The sequence below is a fragment of the Salminus brasiliensis genome, chromosome 16, assembly GCF_030463535.1.
Source record: "Salminus brasiliensis chromosome 16, fSalBra1.hap2, whole genome shotgun sequence".
Taxonomy (NCBI): domain Eukaryota; kingdom Metazoa; phylum Chordata; class Actinopteri; order Characiformes; family Bryconidae; genus Salminus; species Salminus brasiliensis.
The window spans coordinates 23,445,102-23,461,962 of record NC_132893.1 but is presented as its reverse complement, the minus strand read 5'-3'; the positions used below and the strand labels follow the sequence as shown (position 1 = coordinate 23,461,962).

At 40.2% G+C, this 16,861-nt stretch overlaps 1 protein-coding gene across 2 annotated transcripts; it reads left to right on the top strand.

Annotated features, from left to right (window-relative positions):
* The first annotated feature begins 417 nt into the window (after positions 1–417).
* On the top strand, positions 418–16,132 carry jhy (junctional cadherin complex regulator). Of its 2 annotated transcripts, none has more exons than XM_072658606.1 (8): positions 418–1,207; positions 4,558–5,242; positions 9,819–9,923; positions 10,905–11,413; positions 12,224–12,494; positions 14,110–14,196; positions 14,669–14,803; positions 15,591–16,132. In XM_072658606.1, exons 1-8 carry the CDS (start codon positions 867–869, stop codon positions 15,834–15,836), a joined length of 2,379 nt encoding a protein of 792 aa, XP_072514707.1. In that variant the 5' UTR covers positions 418–866; the 3' UTR covers positions 15,837–16,132. The 2 variants fall into 2 exon arrangements, with proteins under 2 accessions (XP_072514707.1, XP_072514708.1); XM_072658607.1 differs by having other exon boundaries at positions 1,089–1,207; positions 4,562–5,242.
* Positions 16,133–16,861: the final 729 nt, after the last annotated feature.

Genomic DNA, 16,861 nt, shown 5'->3' with positions numbered 1-16,861 from the left:
CTTTACACTCATGGTTATACTTGTACAGCATTACAGCTGCAAACTAGGCTGCCTATTTCGCACAAACAGAAAATACTCCTACTGTGACAATGGATGTCCCCTAAAATAGCTGAACGCTTTTATTAGAAGGGTGTCCAGGGAAAACTGACAGTGCATCTGCAATAATAATAAAAAAAAAAAAAAAGAGTCGAATCTGGTAGCATTTGTATAGTGTGACCGATTTTTACTAGTGCTGTATGAAGATAGCGTGCACTAGTTATACGTCCCCTGTATAGAAATACGTCTGACACAGGCCTATAGAGGGGCGCAGCCTCGGTTTTTACTGGCACCGCATTGCTTGCCTACGCGTACTGCGCGTGTGCGAACATCGCGCGTCCGTGTTGCCCTGGCAACGTGTAAGCGCCCTGTAGCACCAACAACGGCTCGAGGGGTGAGAAGTCTGCCTGCGTTTGACAACAATGAGCTTCATTAACTAACGTTTTCTGTTCAGTCTTTCAGTCGCTGTGTGCTGGTCAAACGATGTACGGTTTAATGCTTTCTAAAGGAGATTATCATTCGCGTAGTTTCTTTACTGTCATTACTGCCTGTCCGAAATAAACTAAGGTTAGCTAAGGCAACAGTCAAGCTAGCTAGCTAACTAACCGAGTGCTAGCAAGGATAACTAGCTATAGCTAACGTTGATTGATTAGTCTTAATTGATTGTTAAGGAACACAATTAACTAGACTAACCTTGCTAGATAATTAGCTAGCTAGCTATCTAGCTATCTTGTCTGTAATGAACGTTATCTCACACATTGTCAGGAATGTAGCTAAATACAAAAGATTTGCGTTAAAAGCTAGCTAGCTAAATAACATTGGCTCGTGATATGGATAACGGCATCACTGAACAACGAGATGACTGCGGCAAAGACGGGGCAGACACGAGTAAAACGCCCAAAATAAAACCTCTCGTGAACGATGATACTGGTTCAAGGAGTGGAAATGTGTCTCCTAATCTTTGGGACTCCTTAGAGTCCGATACTGAAAGTTTGGTGCAGGAAAAAGCTTACCAACGGGAGCTAAAACAGCGTGTTATGGATGAAGACAACAACAGCGGACATGAGTTTTCTGTGAATGAGGACTGTGATGATTTATACAGCAGGACAGAAATACAGCCCCCTGCTGCCAGGATATGTGGACCTCCGAGCAAAAACACGACTTTGACAAGGTAGTCATACAGTAACATACAGCTGTTGTAGAGTTGGGTTTTCTCATCTTTTCAGAATTTAATGTAAACATCATTATGGAAATCAAGCCCCAAAGGACTGCGTTTTTGATGCTATGAAAACCAGAACATATTACATATGGATGCATTCATTATGCCAGGCACAATGCCAGACGTGGGCTAGAGGGGTATAAAGCCCCCAGCATTGAGCTGTGGAGCAGTGGAACTGTGTACTTTGAAATGATGGATGGTGCTCCGTCCAAAACTTTTGAAAAGAGATGGGAGATGAGGTGGGGTGGTGATCTTTCAACATCCTGACCTTATTAACACTTTTGTTGCTGAATGCAATCAAATCCTCACTGCATTGCTTCAAAATCTAGTCCTCCCTGGATAGTGCAGACAGATACTCCAACAAAAGCAAGATAAACTCTTTTTAATACCCTTAATTTCGGAAGAAGCAATAAATAAGCAGGTGTCCTAATACTTTTTGTCTATATAGTATAGGTTATTAAAGAAAAACAGCCTGTTTAATAGAGGGATTGGGAGAAGACCATGTAAAATGAATTACAGTCGCTTTAGTCGGCCTACATAAATCCACAGGGCAAAAAGTTAGTAAAGTATTGGGGGAAATGGAGGATTCACCAGAACTTTGCATTGCAATGTTTGCTGATACAATTTAGCATTTGTTTTGTTTTACACTGTGAAGAAAATTTAGAGTTTAGAGGAATAAAGCATAGCCTAACCCCTAAATATTCATGTAATTATCCAACATCGACTTCAATGCCCCATTGAGAGTAGTACAGTATATTGTGCCGTCGGTAATGGATGTGAGTAATTAGGCTCTCTGAAATAGAGCCGGTAAACAATGGCGATACCTGACATAGAATAGATCACTCCCAACACGATAAGACCTTTTTATTGTAGAGCAGCCCAGGAAACATAATTGAAATGATTAACAGCTTGTATTCACTCGCCTAATAGATAATGGCAGTCTTTGAAAATGATGTTAGAGTGCGTGCATTTTAATTTAGTTGAAAGACCTCTAATTTTGGCACTTTCCATATGACTACCCTCCATTTAAAGGAAATTAGATTTTTATGCTGCAGGAGGTTATCACAATAAAGCCTCATTCTGAAGCCTATTAAAAAAGCAGATGCTTTGTTGTGGTTTAAATGGGAGGCCATTCTGCGCTGTGGAAACACAGATGCTGGAATCTGAAGTGTCTATCGCAGCGTCTGTCTAAACTCCTCCACCTTCACCCCAGCCTCGAGCTTTAGGCAGGACGGCTGTAGACGAGACTGTGTCCACCCTGACTGTGTGTGACCCCACTCGTTATCTTCCCACAGTAGATTGAAGGAGGCGTGATTTGTTTTGATGTATTTATTAATTTATTTATTTTTGCCCCTATTGATAAACTGTGAAGATCTGTGAAGAGCCACTTAACACTCATGTAGTTCATGTTTAATAGTCACAACTTATACTGTTGTAATCATTAGTTAATTAAACTGAAGCAAACGGTTATTAAAATTCTCTCAAGATATATACATATCCAGGTGTTGGATGATAACTATAAATAATATCAGCCTACCATTAAGGGGAGCTTTTGACATGTTGTAATGAACACAGTGACATAAAACACTACTTTTATATGAATGTTATTTGTATGTATTGTAATAGATTTTTTACTAAGCAAATTGACACTTACTGCCCAGATATGTAGCTTTTTATTAATTAGCATTAATGTTCATGTAAAATTGTGTGTTGCCTTAGGCCAATAATTGATTATTATTATTTTTCCTCTATTTAACCATTCCATAAATACAAATATCTTAATGTACAGTACAGAACATCTCCATCTAATAAACTATGCATATGCATGCTTTGAGCACAAGATTATAAAGATTATAACTGATAGCGTATCATTTTATCAGTCTTGCAAAGACTGCTGGGGCACATTCAGATGAAAAAATACGTTTTTATACATGAGAAATGTAGTAAAATGGACAAGCCTATCCAATAGAAAAGAGCCAACATGCCAGTTTGACAATATTTTTGTTTCAGACCAAGGAAATGCCAATCAGTCTGTCCAGAGTATGGATACCAAATAAAATGATTAAGTATTATTAGTTGATGATTAAATGGTAATTTCACAAATTTCACAAAGTATTAAAGTGCCAGCAATAAGGTAAGGCTCTGTAACTCTTGCATATAATTATAACTGAATTGAGATCATATTACATTATCATCCAAGCCTATTTGGTAGACAGGAGCCCTGCTCTCTGTTTGAAATACAAAGCAAACCGCAGTGCTCATGGTGGGACTGGGTTTCATTTTGGTGCAACCCGAGAAAAAAAGCCTTGAGAGGGTTTTCGTATGTTAAGGAGCTTCCACAGCTGTGAGCCCACACTGCATTCTCAAGCTCATTTGAACCGAGTCATTACTAAGTCGTTCCCTGCCCTCTTGCCCTCGTTGGCTGGAGAGCCATACGCCTCGCCTGCGCCGTATTTGGCATCATGAGATGTGAAGTGCATCTTGTAGTATTCAGAGCTGTGCAACAAAGAGGCACTCTTCTAATTATTTTAATGAGATCTTTTCATCCAGTGATGCAAGGAGCACATTAGGTAGTAATTTCAACCTATTTCATACCCTTGAATTAGCCATTTTCAAAACTATGCCCCAATTGTGGTTTCAAGACCCTTAGTCATTAGAGGCTAAGGTGGGGGAAACACAAGGACGAGACTACATCAGGCAAAAGAAATGAAAAGTATGGGCTGGGTGATGTACTAGATCTTTTCCCTCCAGCTTGAATGCTTATTGTAGATTGCTTTAATGGCTGTAGGCTTCGTTTACTAAACGCATGTATGTGAAATTAAGTTAGTAGATAATAACCATGGCCTAATCTGACATTTCTTTTCAGTATGAAACATGTAAAGTCCAACTTTATTACATGATGTCTTGGTAATGTTCTTGTTAACGGCCATTTTATCAGAAACACTTGCTGCACAAACCTCTACCACACCCATCAATGGAAAGGGACCACATGTTAGAGCATTTTAGTGGATGTTGCACTGGTATGAGTGAATCCAGTGTTGTTACATTACTGGTTGTTTAAATGCCTCAGCTTAACAGTGGTTCTGTGGTCAGAATCAACCAAATGCTATAAAATGACATGTCACTCCAATGGTCCACAACCCAAACAATATCTGTGCAATAGTGGTTCTGTGGTGGACAGAGTGTCCAGTAGTCAGTACAGTCAGTACATTTACATCTACAAAGTGCTATTAAACAAATTTACAAGAAAAGTAAAAGTACTAACCAGTAATTATGTGTATGTAACTTGCTTCTCTTTTCAGACAGAACCTTCTTGGAGACGAATATGCTGATTTGCGCTACGATCCCAACTGGAGGAGGAATCTGGCTGATGCAGAGTTTCTCCACCATGTTCAAACTAGCCTCTCCCTGGACTCTTGTGGTGTGCCTGGAGACATCACCGGGCACACAGAAGAGGCAGCCTCCATAGGAAGGCATGAATATACAGTAGTGAGAAACCCTGCTTCAGCAGCGATTGATATTGTTCATCCAAGGCCTCCTTCATCTTCCTTTCACCTTCACCCACAACAGAGCCAATTCAGTCATGAAGACACAACGCTGTCGGTTCAGCGAAGTTCATATGCATCATCTGAGAGCACACCACGTTTGAAATCAGACAGGGCCTTGAAAACAAGGGACAGATTTGCAGACCACCAAAGCGCAGCTGAAATCTTGCCCTCTACTTCTTCACGACCCAGGCAGCAGAGAGACAGTAACAAGCAATATGACAGAGAGGATCAAAGCCGTGCTTCTGCTCAGGAAGAAAGTAAAGACACGCTCAACTTGGCACTCCCACAGAGGAGACATTCACGAAAAGTTAAACAGCCCAGACCGAGAGAAGACATAGTGGAGCGCAATAAAGCAACCTTGGGTATGAACACTCATAAACAAGGGTCCTATCTGAAGGCCTATGGGCAAAAGGGAAGGACACAAGATGAGTCAAATGAGGTATGTGTTTTTCTTTTTTTTGCTGTTCTTACATAAAGCAAAAAATATTAAATTGTACTAGAACAGTGTTCTTTGATAGTTCAGTAATAGTAGAACCCAATTCCAGGACATACAGAGACATTGCTTTGTTTAAAGAGCCGTGTACTGGAGGTTTTCCACCGCAAATAGCCATTTAGACATTCAGATGACTCTTTAAGTTGTTGAGTTTGTTATAGAACTTTAGTGAAGTGGTTATAGTGAACCCCCTTTAGTGAAGAACCCTTAAAGAACAGCTATTTTAAGGGTGTGACATCCAGTTGTTAAATAAAAGTAATCAACAGATGTTATACTGTATTCTCTTAGTGAGCCACCAGGGGCCGCAATAACACAACACACAATCTCCATCTCTCCATCCAACCTCCTCTGTCTATGCTGTCTTTCTGTCTTCTCATTGTTGATTTAATTTTTGTCTCCAAGACTGTAAATAGAATTAGTTGAAAAACTGGCCTCATAATTAGATAGTCTTCAGTTTAATTATATGCTTAAAAATTGCAAGCTATTTTAACAAATTCAGTAATGAATCAAATGATCTGCAGCTAGCTATTATGGTACTTTTTTATTTTAATATTCTCAAAGTAAGTTATTTAAGCTAGTTGATAGGCCTATGGATATAGATAATTTTATAGTAAATAATAATAAATGTATGTAAATACAGAATAAGACATAAGCTTATTGGGTTTTATAATGTAAACAATTGTAATTAAATTATTTACATACAAACGAAAGGCAAAAAATGGTTGACCTGAAGTATAATTGTAACTGACATTACAGATGTTCTGCAGCTTTTCATTTTTTGGTTCAGAACAGCTTGCTTTCTTTAGTCCATTGTAAGCAGATGTCCGCACTGTTTCTGTTCAACAAGTATACCATATTTGATATGACCTGACCTGTATCACTGCTCTTTTTAAAAGAAAAAAAAATCTGAATGTGTAAGTGACCTTGCTATTATAGTGGGCCCGTACTGAAAGAGAACAAGCGGCCTAATCTAACTGGGGCTCGGAAATTAATTTGGCAGACACTGGGAGCAGAAAAAGGAAAAGGAAGCATGTCTGGCTATGTAGTGCCTATTATGAGTTGATCTGCACAACAGTAGCTATTAAGAACATCAGAGAGGCATGGTTACCAATAGGCTCTTAGCTATCAGTGCACCTGGCCCTGCCGTGTAATTGGCAGGCTCGGCCTGTCTGCGCAGTGCAGCATATGAGGATTTGCTACATTTCAGGCCTTTGCCGGCCCATCTGAGCCCATACCCACCTTAATGTCTCATGTCAGCTGCATTAGCATAGTGAAGAGCTGTTAGCATTGTGACACGGTAAACAGAGCGAGGGCTTCCCTCCCTAAATGCCGCGCTGATTGTACCTCCACAGACCACTGGAGTCTGTCAGGTAAGACTCATAGTGTAGATGGAGGTTGTTAAGGTCTAAAACCCCTTTATCTTGTCTTATTTTATCATCCGAACCCGAATAACAAAGATTGACTCGTGTGATTAGTTTTGGTTTTAGCATTGTATGTTTTTCCTTCCTTTCTCGAAATGAAGCTCAGATTGTTTTGCGTTCGTTTGTTTTTATTTGGTTTTATGGGATGTAAAAGCAAAGATCACAAGGCTTTATATGGCATGGTCCCATCTATCTGATCTTATAGTCTGACATTTGCCCTTCACAGTGCCTTTTTATTTATTTGTATTTTTTTCAAAGGAAAAAAAAAAGGCATGCTATCAAATCACATCAGTTTCAGCATCATTACCTGGCCTTGTGTGAGCGTGGTGTTGCTCCCTTTTAAAAGCCACTATTTGCTCTTTGACAGACTCCTTACTCCCGATAATTAGCTATGTTATTAAATGTACACAATCTCATAATGCGCCAACTTTGTGGCCGCGAGTGGGGGAGTGATGCTGAGCCCCTGCAGAGGCTCCTTTGATAAAGACAGAAGTAGCAGAGCAATCTTCTGCCATTGCACTCAGCCGGAGTCCCTCGTCATCTCCCAGACCCTCACTTCAAAGCCAGGAACATAATGTACAATCTCTTAATAGCTCTAGACTGAGGCTCCGCAGCTCTCTGCCACTGTACACCCTGCCTCAGTGTAAACACCTAATCAAGATTGCCTGGGCGGCCACAATAGCAACCAAATGCAATTCAAGAACTGCAAGCCTTTGAAGTCCTCATTGCAAAAGCTGTGTTTCTCAGTCTTGAGGAAAATGGCAAGCTCAGATCGCCTGACTTTGTTGTGCCTCATCTCGCCCCAAGAGGCAATTACGGGCCCCAATTTAACAGAATAGATATTACACAGCTTATGAAGCTCAAAATGCAATTTTGTTTGATCATTTTCTCAATTTGATTGAGATTATTAAAATGGTGGACAAAAGGCAGTGGCAGTGGCTTGGGCAGAGGCTGTGGCCTGCTGCCACAGAGAGGCCACAAAGGGCACGTCTGTGATGTCCGCCACACACGCGCGCGCACACATACACACCTGTTACTGCACAGGTAGCACAGCAAAAAACACACTAGACTTGCCAAATGCGGAGGAACAAGCAGTCAACTCTGCTCTGTGCCAGTGTAATATCATAATAGTGTCATTGACTCTTTTGTCTTGGGTTCATTATGAAGATCACAGCATTAGGGCCTGCGCAACATGACAAGTTAACAAGCTAAAACAAAGTCTGATAACTGATAATATTAGGTCATCTAATTTAATGTGGTTAGAAATCAAGCTCCAACAGACTCCAATAGTGTTAGTTTACCAGTGCTTTATCTACCAATAATATCATCGGTTTCTGTGAATTGTCAGGAAATGAGTTTCTTTGAGTAAAAACACTTTATTCTCGTCCTCAAGGTTAAGTTGGGAGACATTTACCATACTGTGGAATCCAAGACCACTAGTCAAAATGCTTATATTTTGTGTTTATTTCTAATTTATTACACAGTATTTGATACAAAGGATTAAATGAACATACATTTAAGAATTTCCAATTTTCTTTCAGTACTATGTGCCCTGTTTGCTGTACTAACAGCATGAACTCGAGCTGCGTTGACCCCACAAGTTTTTGCAAAAGCCTCTTATGTAAAGATCTAAGGTGTCTGACAGTCACCTGAACACGAGCTTCAATAGAAACAAAATTAAAGGCATTTAAAAAAATTACAAATTTTCTAAATTCTAAAATTTCATTGTTATTTTTCATGAAAATTTCAGTTTTATCTGTCTAGACTTTAGTCACCCTCTGTATATTTTACCCCCTCTACAAACCATTAAGCCCACGCTTCTTCAACACACTAATACACACTAATATGTGTTGGTTAAACGAACTGCTAATATGGGCTTTTATTATTGTCCACCTGATTTAGCTTTACACTATATTACAAGAAACATCAGTAATGAGATTCAGGGATATGTGTCTTTTTCCAGTGTTTTTGGCAAATACACATTCCATTTTTAGTTGAATCGGTTGTGAATGGTGCTCCTTGTTTTTCTTCTCACACATGCTGCTGTTTTAAATGTATCAGGTTGACTCTGTTGCCTCTCTTCTATTTATTTGTCATGCTGGCCCATTTCCGTGATAAATAAACAGCACTCCTTATCCTGTGTATCCGACGGGCAGCAGAGGCGGTGCAGAGATCACCTCCCTGCATTCCTGGCCTTTCAGCGAATAGATAGGCCAGCATGGCTGCCTGTTTATTGATGGATATGTTACAGCTCAATCCACTCACTGCAGCATGCTTCTTTTCGACCTTCCTCTGTTCGCGCTTTCAGAATTAGCCGCATTCGTTCAGGGACTCCTCAAGCCGTCAATAGCATCGATCAGGCCGGATTGTCCTCAGCAGCCAAAGTGACTTCAAGTTTACTAAATGATTTTCATTACAGTATTAGCGGCAGATATGCTCTCCCTGAATGAGTGCATTAAGAAAAATGGAGAGAGTGAATTGATGTAATGCGAGTGTATACAGACACTTATCCTCAAACTGCTCTGAAGGGACTGTTGTAAAGGAAATCAATAGACGTCCAAAACGTGTGTCGGAGACACCTGTATGGGAGGATTCAGTGCTTAAATATTCAGTAGTTCAGAATTTGTAAAATGAACTTAATAGAACTGGAAATCCAATACTGTGTGAAAGTCAAGTTAGCCATCTTAGAAACCTTACCATAAAGCTGTTTATTTGAGCAGTAAGGGTTTTATTGGTAAAAACTGGATGCTGGACTGCTGGATTATGAGTCCTGTTGCCCTCCATTTTCCAGTCCTGGACAACAAGAAATTTGTCTTATGTTTCCTGCATTTATATTTTTAAGTATGTTTATAGTGTGTACTGGTATTTAACAGTTGTCTCAAAGGCACATGGTTATTGAATAAGCTAATACAGCTAATGTTTAGCAGGTTTGATTACAGATGACGATTGTTTTCTACCATGCAACATTCTTTATAATCTTTATACTTTTATCTTGCTTCCCTATACCTTTCTTTCCTTTCTTTGTTTTTTACCATCTCTATCTATCTCTCTCTCTCTCTCTCTCTCTCTCTCTCTCTCTCTCTCCTTCTGTGTCTCTCAAGCTCCCACAGCCTTCTGAGGACACTACCAGCATTGACAGTCAGGGAAGCCCAGAAAATGCCCTAGACTCAGAGCTGATGTGGATACAAAAAACTCAAAAACTAAAGGTAGGACCCTTCACTCCTGTTCACTTTATTGATTTCATCCGTCTCTGTCTCTCTTTCTTTCTCTCTCCTTCTCTCTCTTTCTTTCTCTCTCTCTCTCTCTGTAGATGTAGGTGGGGTCTGCTTGGCACAATCCATTGCCCTAATGCATAACTGTCAGCAAGGGCTTCCTCTCAAGATGAAAATGTCTGCACAGTGGGCGCACTGTCACCCGGGATTTCATTTCCACTGTGATGGACGCAATTTCTGATAGAGTTGTTCAGGCACAATGGAGCCTCTGAAACGTCTTGAAAAGGAGCCCGTGCTGCAGAGAGAGGGGGAACGGAGAAGCATCATTATTTTGAGCACTTGAGCGGTCACCCTAATGCTGGCAGGCAGAGGAGAGTAAATATTTTCCCATTAGAATGGTGAAAGCTGGTGTTGGCTAAATCAGAGGCATTACATGCTGCGACACAGCCCCAGACCTCAGCGAATAATGTGCGACAGAACACCGTGCATGCCAGGCCTGCAGCAAAAAGCATTATCTATACATCCCGTTCCTCCTTGCTCCATGACAATGGCCACAAACCTGTGGTTGTATAAGTAAATATTTCGGCACAATAGGACGGAATCTTCCAGCTTCTGTCCTGAAAATGTTAAATTAGAGTTCATATCTTTCTCAAAGGTCTCCTCATGGCATGAATTTCTAATTTGATTAATTTAGACCTGTATTCTTTATTTTCTTTTTGGATGAAAGTACATTTAGGATCCTCATCATATTTGGTAAAATTGTTTTATTCATGCTAACATTGAGTGTTTTGCGTCATCAAGCAAAGGTCTTTTGAAAATCGTTGTCCAATTAGAGGAAGGCTAGTTAACGGTTACTTCAAGTGCACAGTATCGAGCTTGGTGTAATCGTAACACAAGCAAACTAATAACAAGTGGAATGCTTTGCTTAGAGTTTGAATGTGAAGTGCATTTTCCTAATCTGTACCCAATTACAAGGTTCATAAAGAGAGTAAGCGCTCAGATGGAGCCAGGCATCAGCTACGTAAACCCAGACACAAGATCCACCTGAATCTTCCTGTGGAGAGACGTGTTTCAGAGGTGGGTCACCATCCGCAAGCTTTCTCCAAGAACAAGGTACATACTCCATCTGACTCTGGCAGAATCTCCCATTCTCCTGGCCAGGAGTGCCTCCCTTCTGCTTCGACAGTCAACCTCAACATCAACCTGAACACCCCAGCTAAACTTACAGTGCCTTTCCTTGGTCCTGAGCCACAAGAGCATGTTTACACGCTCGTCCCACCACAATGGAGAATCAGGCCTGATGTGTTTAGCCCACCTTTCATACACCCGGGTTATGCCATCCACCAGATGAGCTCTTCCCCTCAGGTGCCAGTGTCTGTCCTGACCTCTGGAAACTTCCATGAGGGCAGAATCCATCCCCAGGACACTGGCATAAGGATGAATGGTGAACCCATCCTAAGAGCACATGAGAGCAGCACTGCCCGGTGAGTTAAACCACTTAGCCCAACCCTTTGAATCCCACTTCTACACTTTTGCATTCTGTGTTCTATATACACTGATCAGCCATAATATTAGTGCCACTGACAGGTGACAAGTGAAAAACATTGATTGTCTTTATCTACAGTGTCACCTGTGAAGGGGTGGGTTGTATTAGGCAAGTCAGTTATTGAAGGTGATGAAGCCAGAAACAACTGACCTCGTAGAGCAATTACATAGTAGTAATGTGGAAAAGCATTTGTTATTTGTAGTGTTTTAGAGACCTAAAAAATGAAGTCATGAAAAAAACAAAACTGAAAAGTATGTTAAAATTGTGGAATGACTGCTTTATTGATTGATCTGTTAGAATCTATGCCTGTCATCTGTCATGTCTCATAGGATAAATCTGTAAACTGTAAATAAATGTATCTTTGTGGTTTATAATCACTACAGTTGTTAGACACAATACTAAGCAATACTGTTTTTCTACAAGGTAGAATAATTTTGTAATTTTATTTTTTTAATTGTTGTGGAAAACATGGTTACAGTTGCCACTCCACATTCTCAGCTGGGTTGAGATTCAGAGAAACCTTGCAGTGCGGTGTCACACTTTGGCATTATCACTGTGGATACAATGTCCAGTGTTGGGACTTGGCGATGTGGATCCAAAAAATAAATACATTTTAAAAATTTAAATGTAAATATATAATATGCTGTCAGAATCTCAAAACAGATCTTTAGGCCTATTTAGTGAGTGAGATTTCACCAGTAATATAAAAACAAATGCTTCCAATAAGCAAGATGTATGTCTTTTTTAGGATTGCTTCAAACTGGCCACCTTTTAAGGAAGACCCCAGTTTGAACACTCCTGAGGTTGTGGTGTTTGATGAGGGAGACTCTGGTCATGCACTCCAGACATGCAGTGGTGGTTACGCAGTGCTGCCCCCAATAGGCAGATCCAGCCGCTGCAACGAGGAGCTGTGCAGTGACGGAACGGAACTAGCTCCAAATGCTATACAGAGGAGTTACTCAGATGGGTATCTTGCACAGCTGGAAAAACAAAGACAACTCAAGGCCAGGATGTATAAGGTGTGTTTGTTATTGTCACTTTAGGATAAAATATCATTATGTTTTTGCTAGACTGTGTCTGGTATCGTTTCTTTTGATGTAGTCTCTATATTTCCTGCATAAACATGAATCTTAATCTCAATTCTTATCAAACTGTAGCAAATTTAAGTTAAAAATATTGTTTAACTGGAGGGATATTTTTCTACTGCTCACAATGGATCATATGGCATAAATTGCACACAATAATCTCTGTGTTAAAAAAAGGACAAATGGATAAACTAGTAACAGATCTCTTTTAATGACTTAATTTACTAAATTGGATATAGGGTGAAAGTTCCCACAGCAGCCATAGCACATTGTAAAATCCTTCTCTCATGATTATTATAGCAGTTTGTAGTTCTGCAGGTTAATTGTATAAGTAATTGAAGATGCTGTTAATTGCTATGACATGATGAAATAAGGGACGGTAACCGCGATGATACTGAAGTGAATTAAAAGATCGGGTGATTAAGCACTGTGTGCCAGGCTCAGCTTTGGAGATGCTCATTTGCATTTAACGACGGCCACTTTGTCCCATGCCAGCATGAGGTCTGCTGGTGGGGCCTGCTGAGAAACAGACTTAGTCATCAACAAGAATACAAGGTAGCTAGAGCAGCCACACCAGAGAAAGCACAGGCATCTAGAGCTTCCATTTACTGCCAGGAAGAGAAAAAACACCAAATAACTAGAGCTCTGTTCATTCCCAGAGAAAGCATCAGGTAACTACTGGAATAGCCATTTACACCCTACGCAAACACGAGATAACTACAGAAGTGCTATTATTTACACCAACAGTAAGCACCAGGTAACTACAGCAGAGCTTCCATTAATACCCACAGAAATCATCACAGGGTGGAGGTGTACCACCATTTAAATGGAAGCTAGTAGGGAGTCTGAGTTGACATTCACACACAGAGAACTCTTCATGATATTGTCATCATGCTCATAAACAAACAGCCCAGTGGTAAATACACACAGCACCACTGAGGGGTCATTATGTCATGGAACACATCCACTTGACACCATGTCGGGATTAAGTTGTCCTTATACCATAAAGCAGATTGCTTTTTCTCTTCACCTCACCGTGTCCGCCGTCATGTCTCATAGGATTAGAGGATAAATTTGTAAAACAGCTAGTGTTGCAGCCCAAGGGGAACAGATCAGTGAAGGAACCAGCCATCCCGCAGTGTCCATGACCAATGGCTGATCCAAGGCTGGCCCTAGAGCCTGAAGGATCCGGCCCGATCTGGCCTGATTAGGCCCTTTTGTTTGGAAGGGCTTGTGGATTGCTGCTCGAGTGCACCTTAGATGTCCATAACGGATTAACTGCTTACCCCTTCAATATGTCATACATACCTTCCTTTCTCTTTCTCTAAACTTTTTTTGGAAATGCTTAACACAGGCTTTTGGGATTTGTTGTGTATTGAGCAATGAGAATATTAGTATGAAGATTATAGAGACGTGACAGGTTGTTGTACTGGTTCGATGCATTGCTGATAGCTGTATTGGGTTTAAGGTGTGTTTAAATGGAATATTCAGCTTCTGTGGGCTTTCTAAAACATTAATATAGATATTTTTAACTGCTGTGATATTTCAGGCATACACACTGAAGGACTACAGGAGCTTGAATCAGGAGGTGAAGCTGGGAGGTCTTGGTCCGTCCAACACTGTGGATGAGAACATGGTAAGGGCTGTAATACCATAATGTCGTCTAATTGAAACATGCGCTCCCCTTTTCTTTATGTTGGTGTTACTAATCCCTGACAGCCATTTTCAACAACCAAGTGGTTTTGAGGTCTCTGTCCTTTTCCTCGTGAATGTGAAAGACTTTCATCCTTCTAAACGGAGCAGAAAGGAATTTACAAACCTAATGAGTGCAGGCCTTAGAGAGGGGTATTTGCCTGTTTTTCTTTTGTCACCAATGGTAAAACCTTCAATGAGTCTGATTTTCAGGCGGGTTGTCAGCGAGGCAGCGGCTGATTTGTATTTGACACTGGTTCCAGGGAGATGATGAGTTTTATTTGGTTTTGTTTGCTGCCGTGGAGAGGCCTCAGAGAGAGATGCACAATGAGGCCGAGAGGCCTTAAGGGAGAAAACGGCTTAGGTAATTAAACCTCCCTTTTGTAATCTGCGCCTCTCTCTCTCACCGCTGTCAGGCCGAGAAAATTAGACGACAGAAGCTGTATTCAAATGTGATCCGCGAGCAGAACAAGAAGATAAGTAGGATTCCCTTTCTGTCGGACAGAAACCCAGTGGGCAGCGACAATAAGGACGCCATTCCCAGGAAGAAGGTGAGAAAGGCCTGAAAACACTGTGCTAGCTGTACGTTAGAGTGTGTCCACCAGTGTTTACGTCACTGGAGCAATCACAGGAGCAGATCTGTTGGTCATATACCCATTCCAGCACACCGTTTTATCTGTAATATGATAAAACAATCCCAGGCATTGCTTTAAAGTGCTCCAGGTTTAGAATGCTGAAAATTTTACGCTAACATTATTTGATATTGAATTCAACATTTGTTTAAATCTCGCAGACTGACTCAACATTCTTTTCAGAGCAACAGTGTTTAATTAATTATTTAAATTAGAGAAATTAAGTTTTATTTTAGAAACTAGTGCAAGCTCTCATCATTAAAGTACTGAGTAAATGTGTACAAAACCACATGTGTTTCCTGCTCTGTTTCCTGCTCTGTGTTTCCTGCTCTGTTATTTTGTCAGGGTGTTTACTATGTGCCTTTAAAACGATTTATGTTGTAAAATTAACTAAATCAAATTAAGGTATTAAATGTTGCAATGTCATGTCATTGTCATATTGTGTCTGATGTGTTCATCCACAACTTTCAAAAAAAGAAAGACACCATATTAAAAATTCTGTGCCTTCATAAAGATGATTATGCCCAAAATGAATGCTAAGATTCAATTCGGTTGCTTTAATGGTTTAATGCACTATTTTTGCATAACAACTGGTATTTAAAAAAATCTGAAAGTCTCTGGTGTGCATGCAGATTGAAAATGGATCAACTCTGTTCGAGAATCTGTTTCCTTGAATTAAATGAATTAATTGTCCAACTTTGTCCAGGCTTTGGAGTATGCCAAAACCATTGCAAAGCCCAAAGTCCCTCAGCAATGGAGAGTGAAGCCCAAAGAGAAGAGTGAAAGTGAGAACATGTTTGAGCAATCTGCGTATATTCAGTTAGGAGTGGATCTCTCCCAGCTAGCAGCTCTGGAGATGCTGAGGAAACGGCATGAGCAGGAGAAACAGGCGGTGGCACGCTTCACCAGCCTCCACAGTGGTTCATCTGCACCATCTGTTCACACCACTTGAACAGGTAGCCATTGCATTGAACTGTAGAGAATAAGCAAATTCTGGATGCAAAAAAAAATCTTTCTTTATATTGGATGTGAAATACCCCTTTAAAGTAATCACAGAGCTATTAACTCTACCACTTTCTACATTAGTTTTTACATTAACTTTTAACAACTGTTAGAAGATTTTTGTGAATTTAATTTTTATTTGTCCATAATGTGTTGTAAAGCTATTGTAGCTGTCAGAAACCTTGTAATTGTGTATTTTTTCAGTAGGTATTTTGACCTCGAATAAAATCTTGTTACATTAACATATGTTAAAAGTAAAGTTACCTTTCTCTTCAGCTACGATACATAGAAGTGAATTTGATGTACTGATTCTGTGGTTTAATGTTTGTATGATGTAAATACATGTGTGTGTATATATATATATAAATATAGTTTAAGACTATTCCAACAATCTGCTCTTTTTCCTAGGCATCGTAACTATGCTGTCATTATCCATATTTCAATAGATCTCTTAACCCGAGCGGCGATCTCATAAACACACCTGGCTGCACTGATAATGGGAAGCACTGTGCTATTTTTCAGCCAGTTCCTGCCCATTACTCTGATTATTTCCACTTTCCTCTGCCCTTTTCTTTAACTGGAAGAGAAAGAGAGAGGAAAAAAAAACGGGTCAAATAAGGATGGCACTTTGAAGCCTGCCTGATTAGAGCAGGCAAACTTGCTTTCTGTGTTTTTTAAAGTGATAATTTTCCCCCCCATAAAACAATCTGGAGCACCTATTTCTTTAATGGAAGCTTTAGATCGTTATCAAAGAGCTATTTACTCGTATGTAATATTTTAATTAGATTATAGCCTCTATTTAACCCATCATGTGTGCTTTGATGCTCTGTGTTTTTCAGCGTTAAGCCTCAGAAGCGAGCCTAATCAATGCCGGACCTTTTTGAATTAATGAGGGATGCTGCCCTCTCTTTACATCTTTTTTATTTATTTATTTTTTTCCCTCTCCGCGCTACCATAGAAATCAGTTCATTGAAG

Coding starts and splice junctions, on each gene's coding strand:
- jhy (XM_072658606.1), top strand. CDS start 867: ATGGATAACGGCATCACTGAACAACGAGATGACTGCGGCAAAGACGGG. Junction 9,924..10,904: donor AAAAAACTCAAAAACTAAAG/GTAGGACCCTTC, acceptor CCCAATTACAAG/GTTCATAAAGAGAGTAAGCG. Junction 12,495..14,109: donor TCAAGGCCAGGATGTATAAG/GTGTGTTTGTTA, acceptor GTGATATTTCAG/GCATACACACTGAAGGACTA.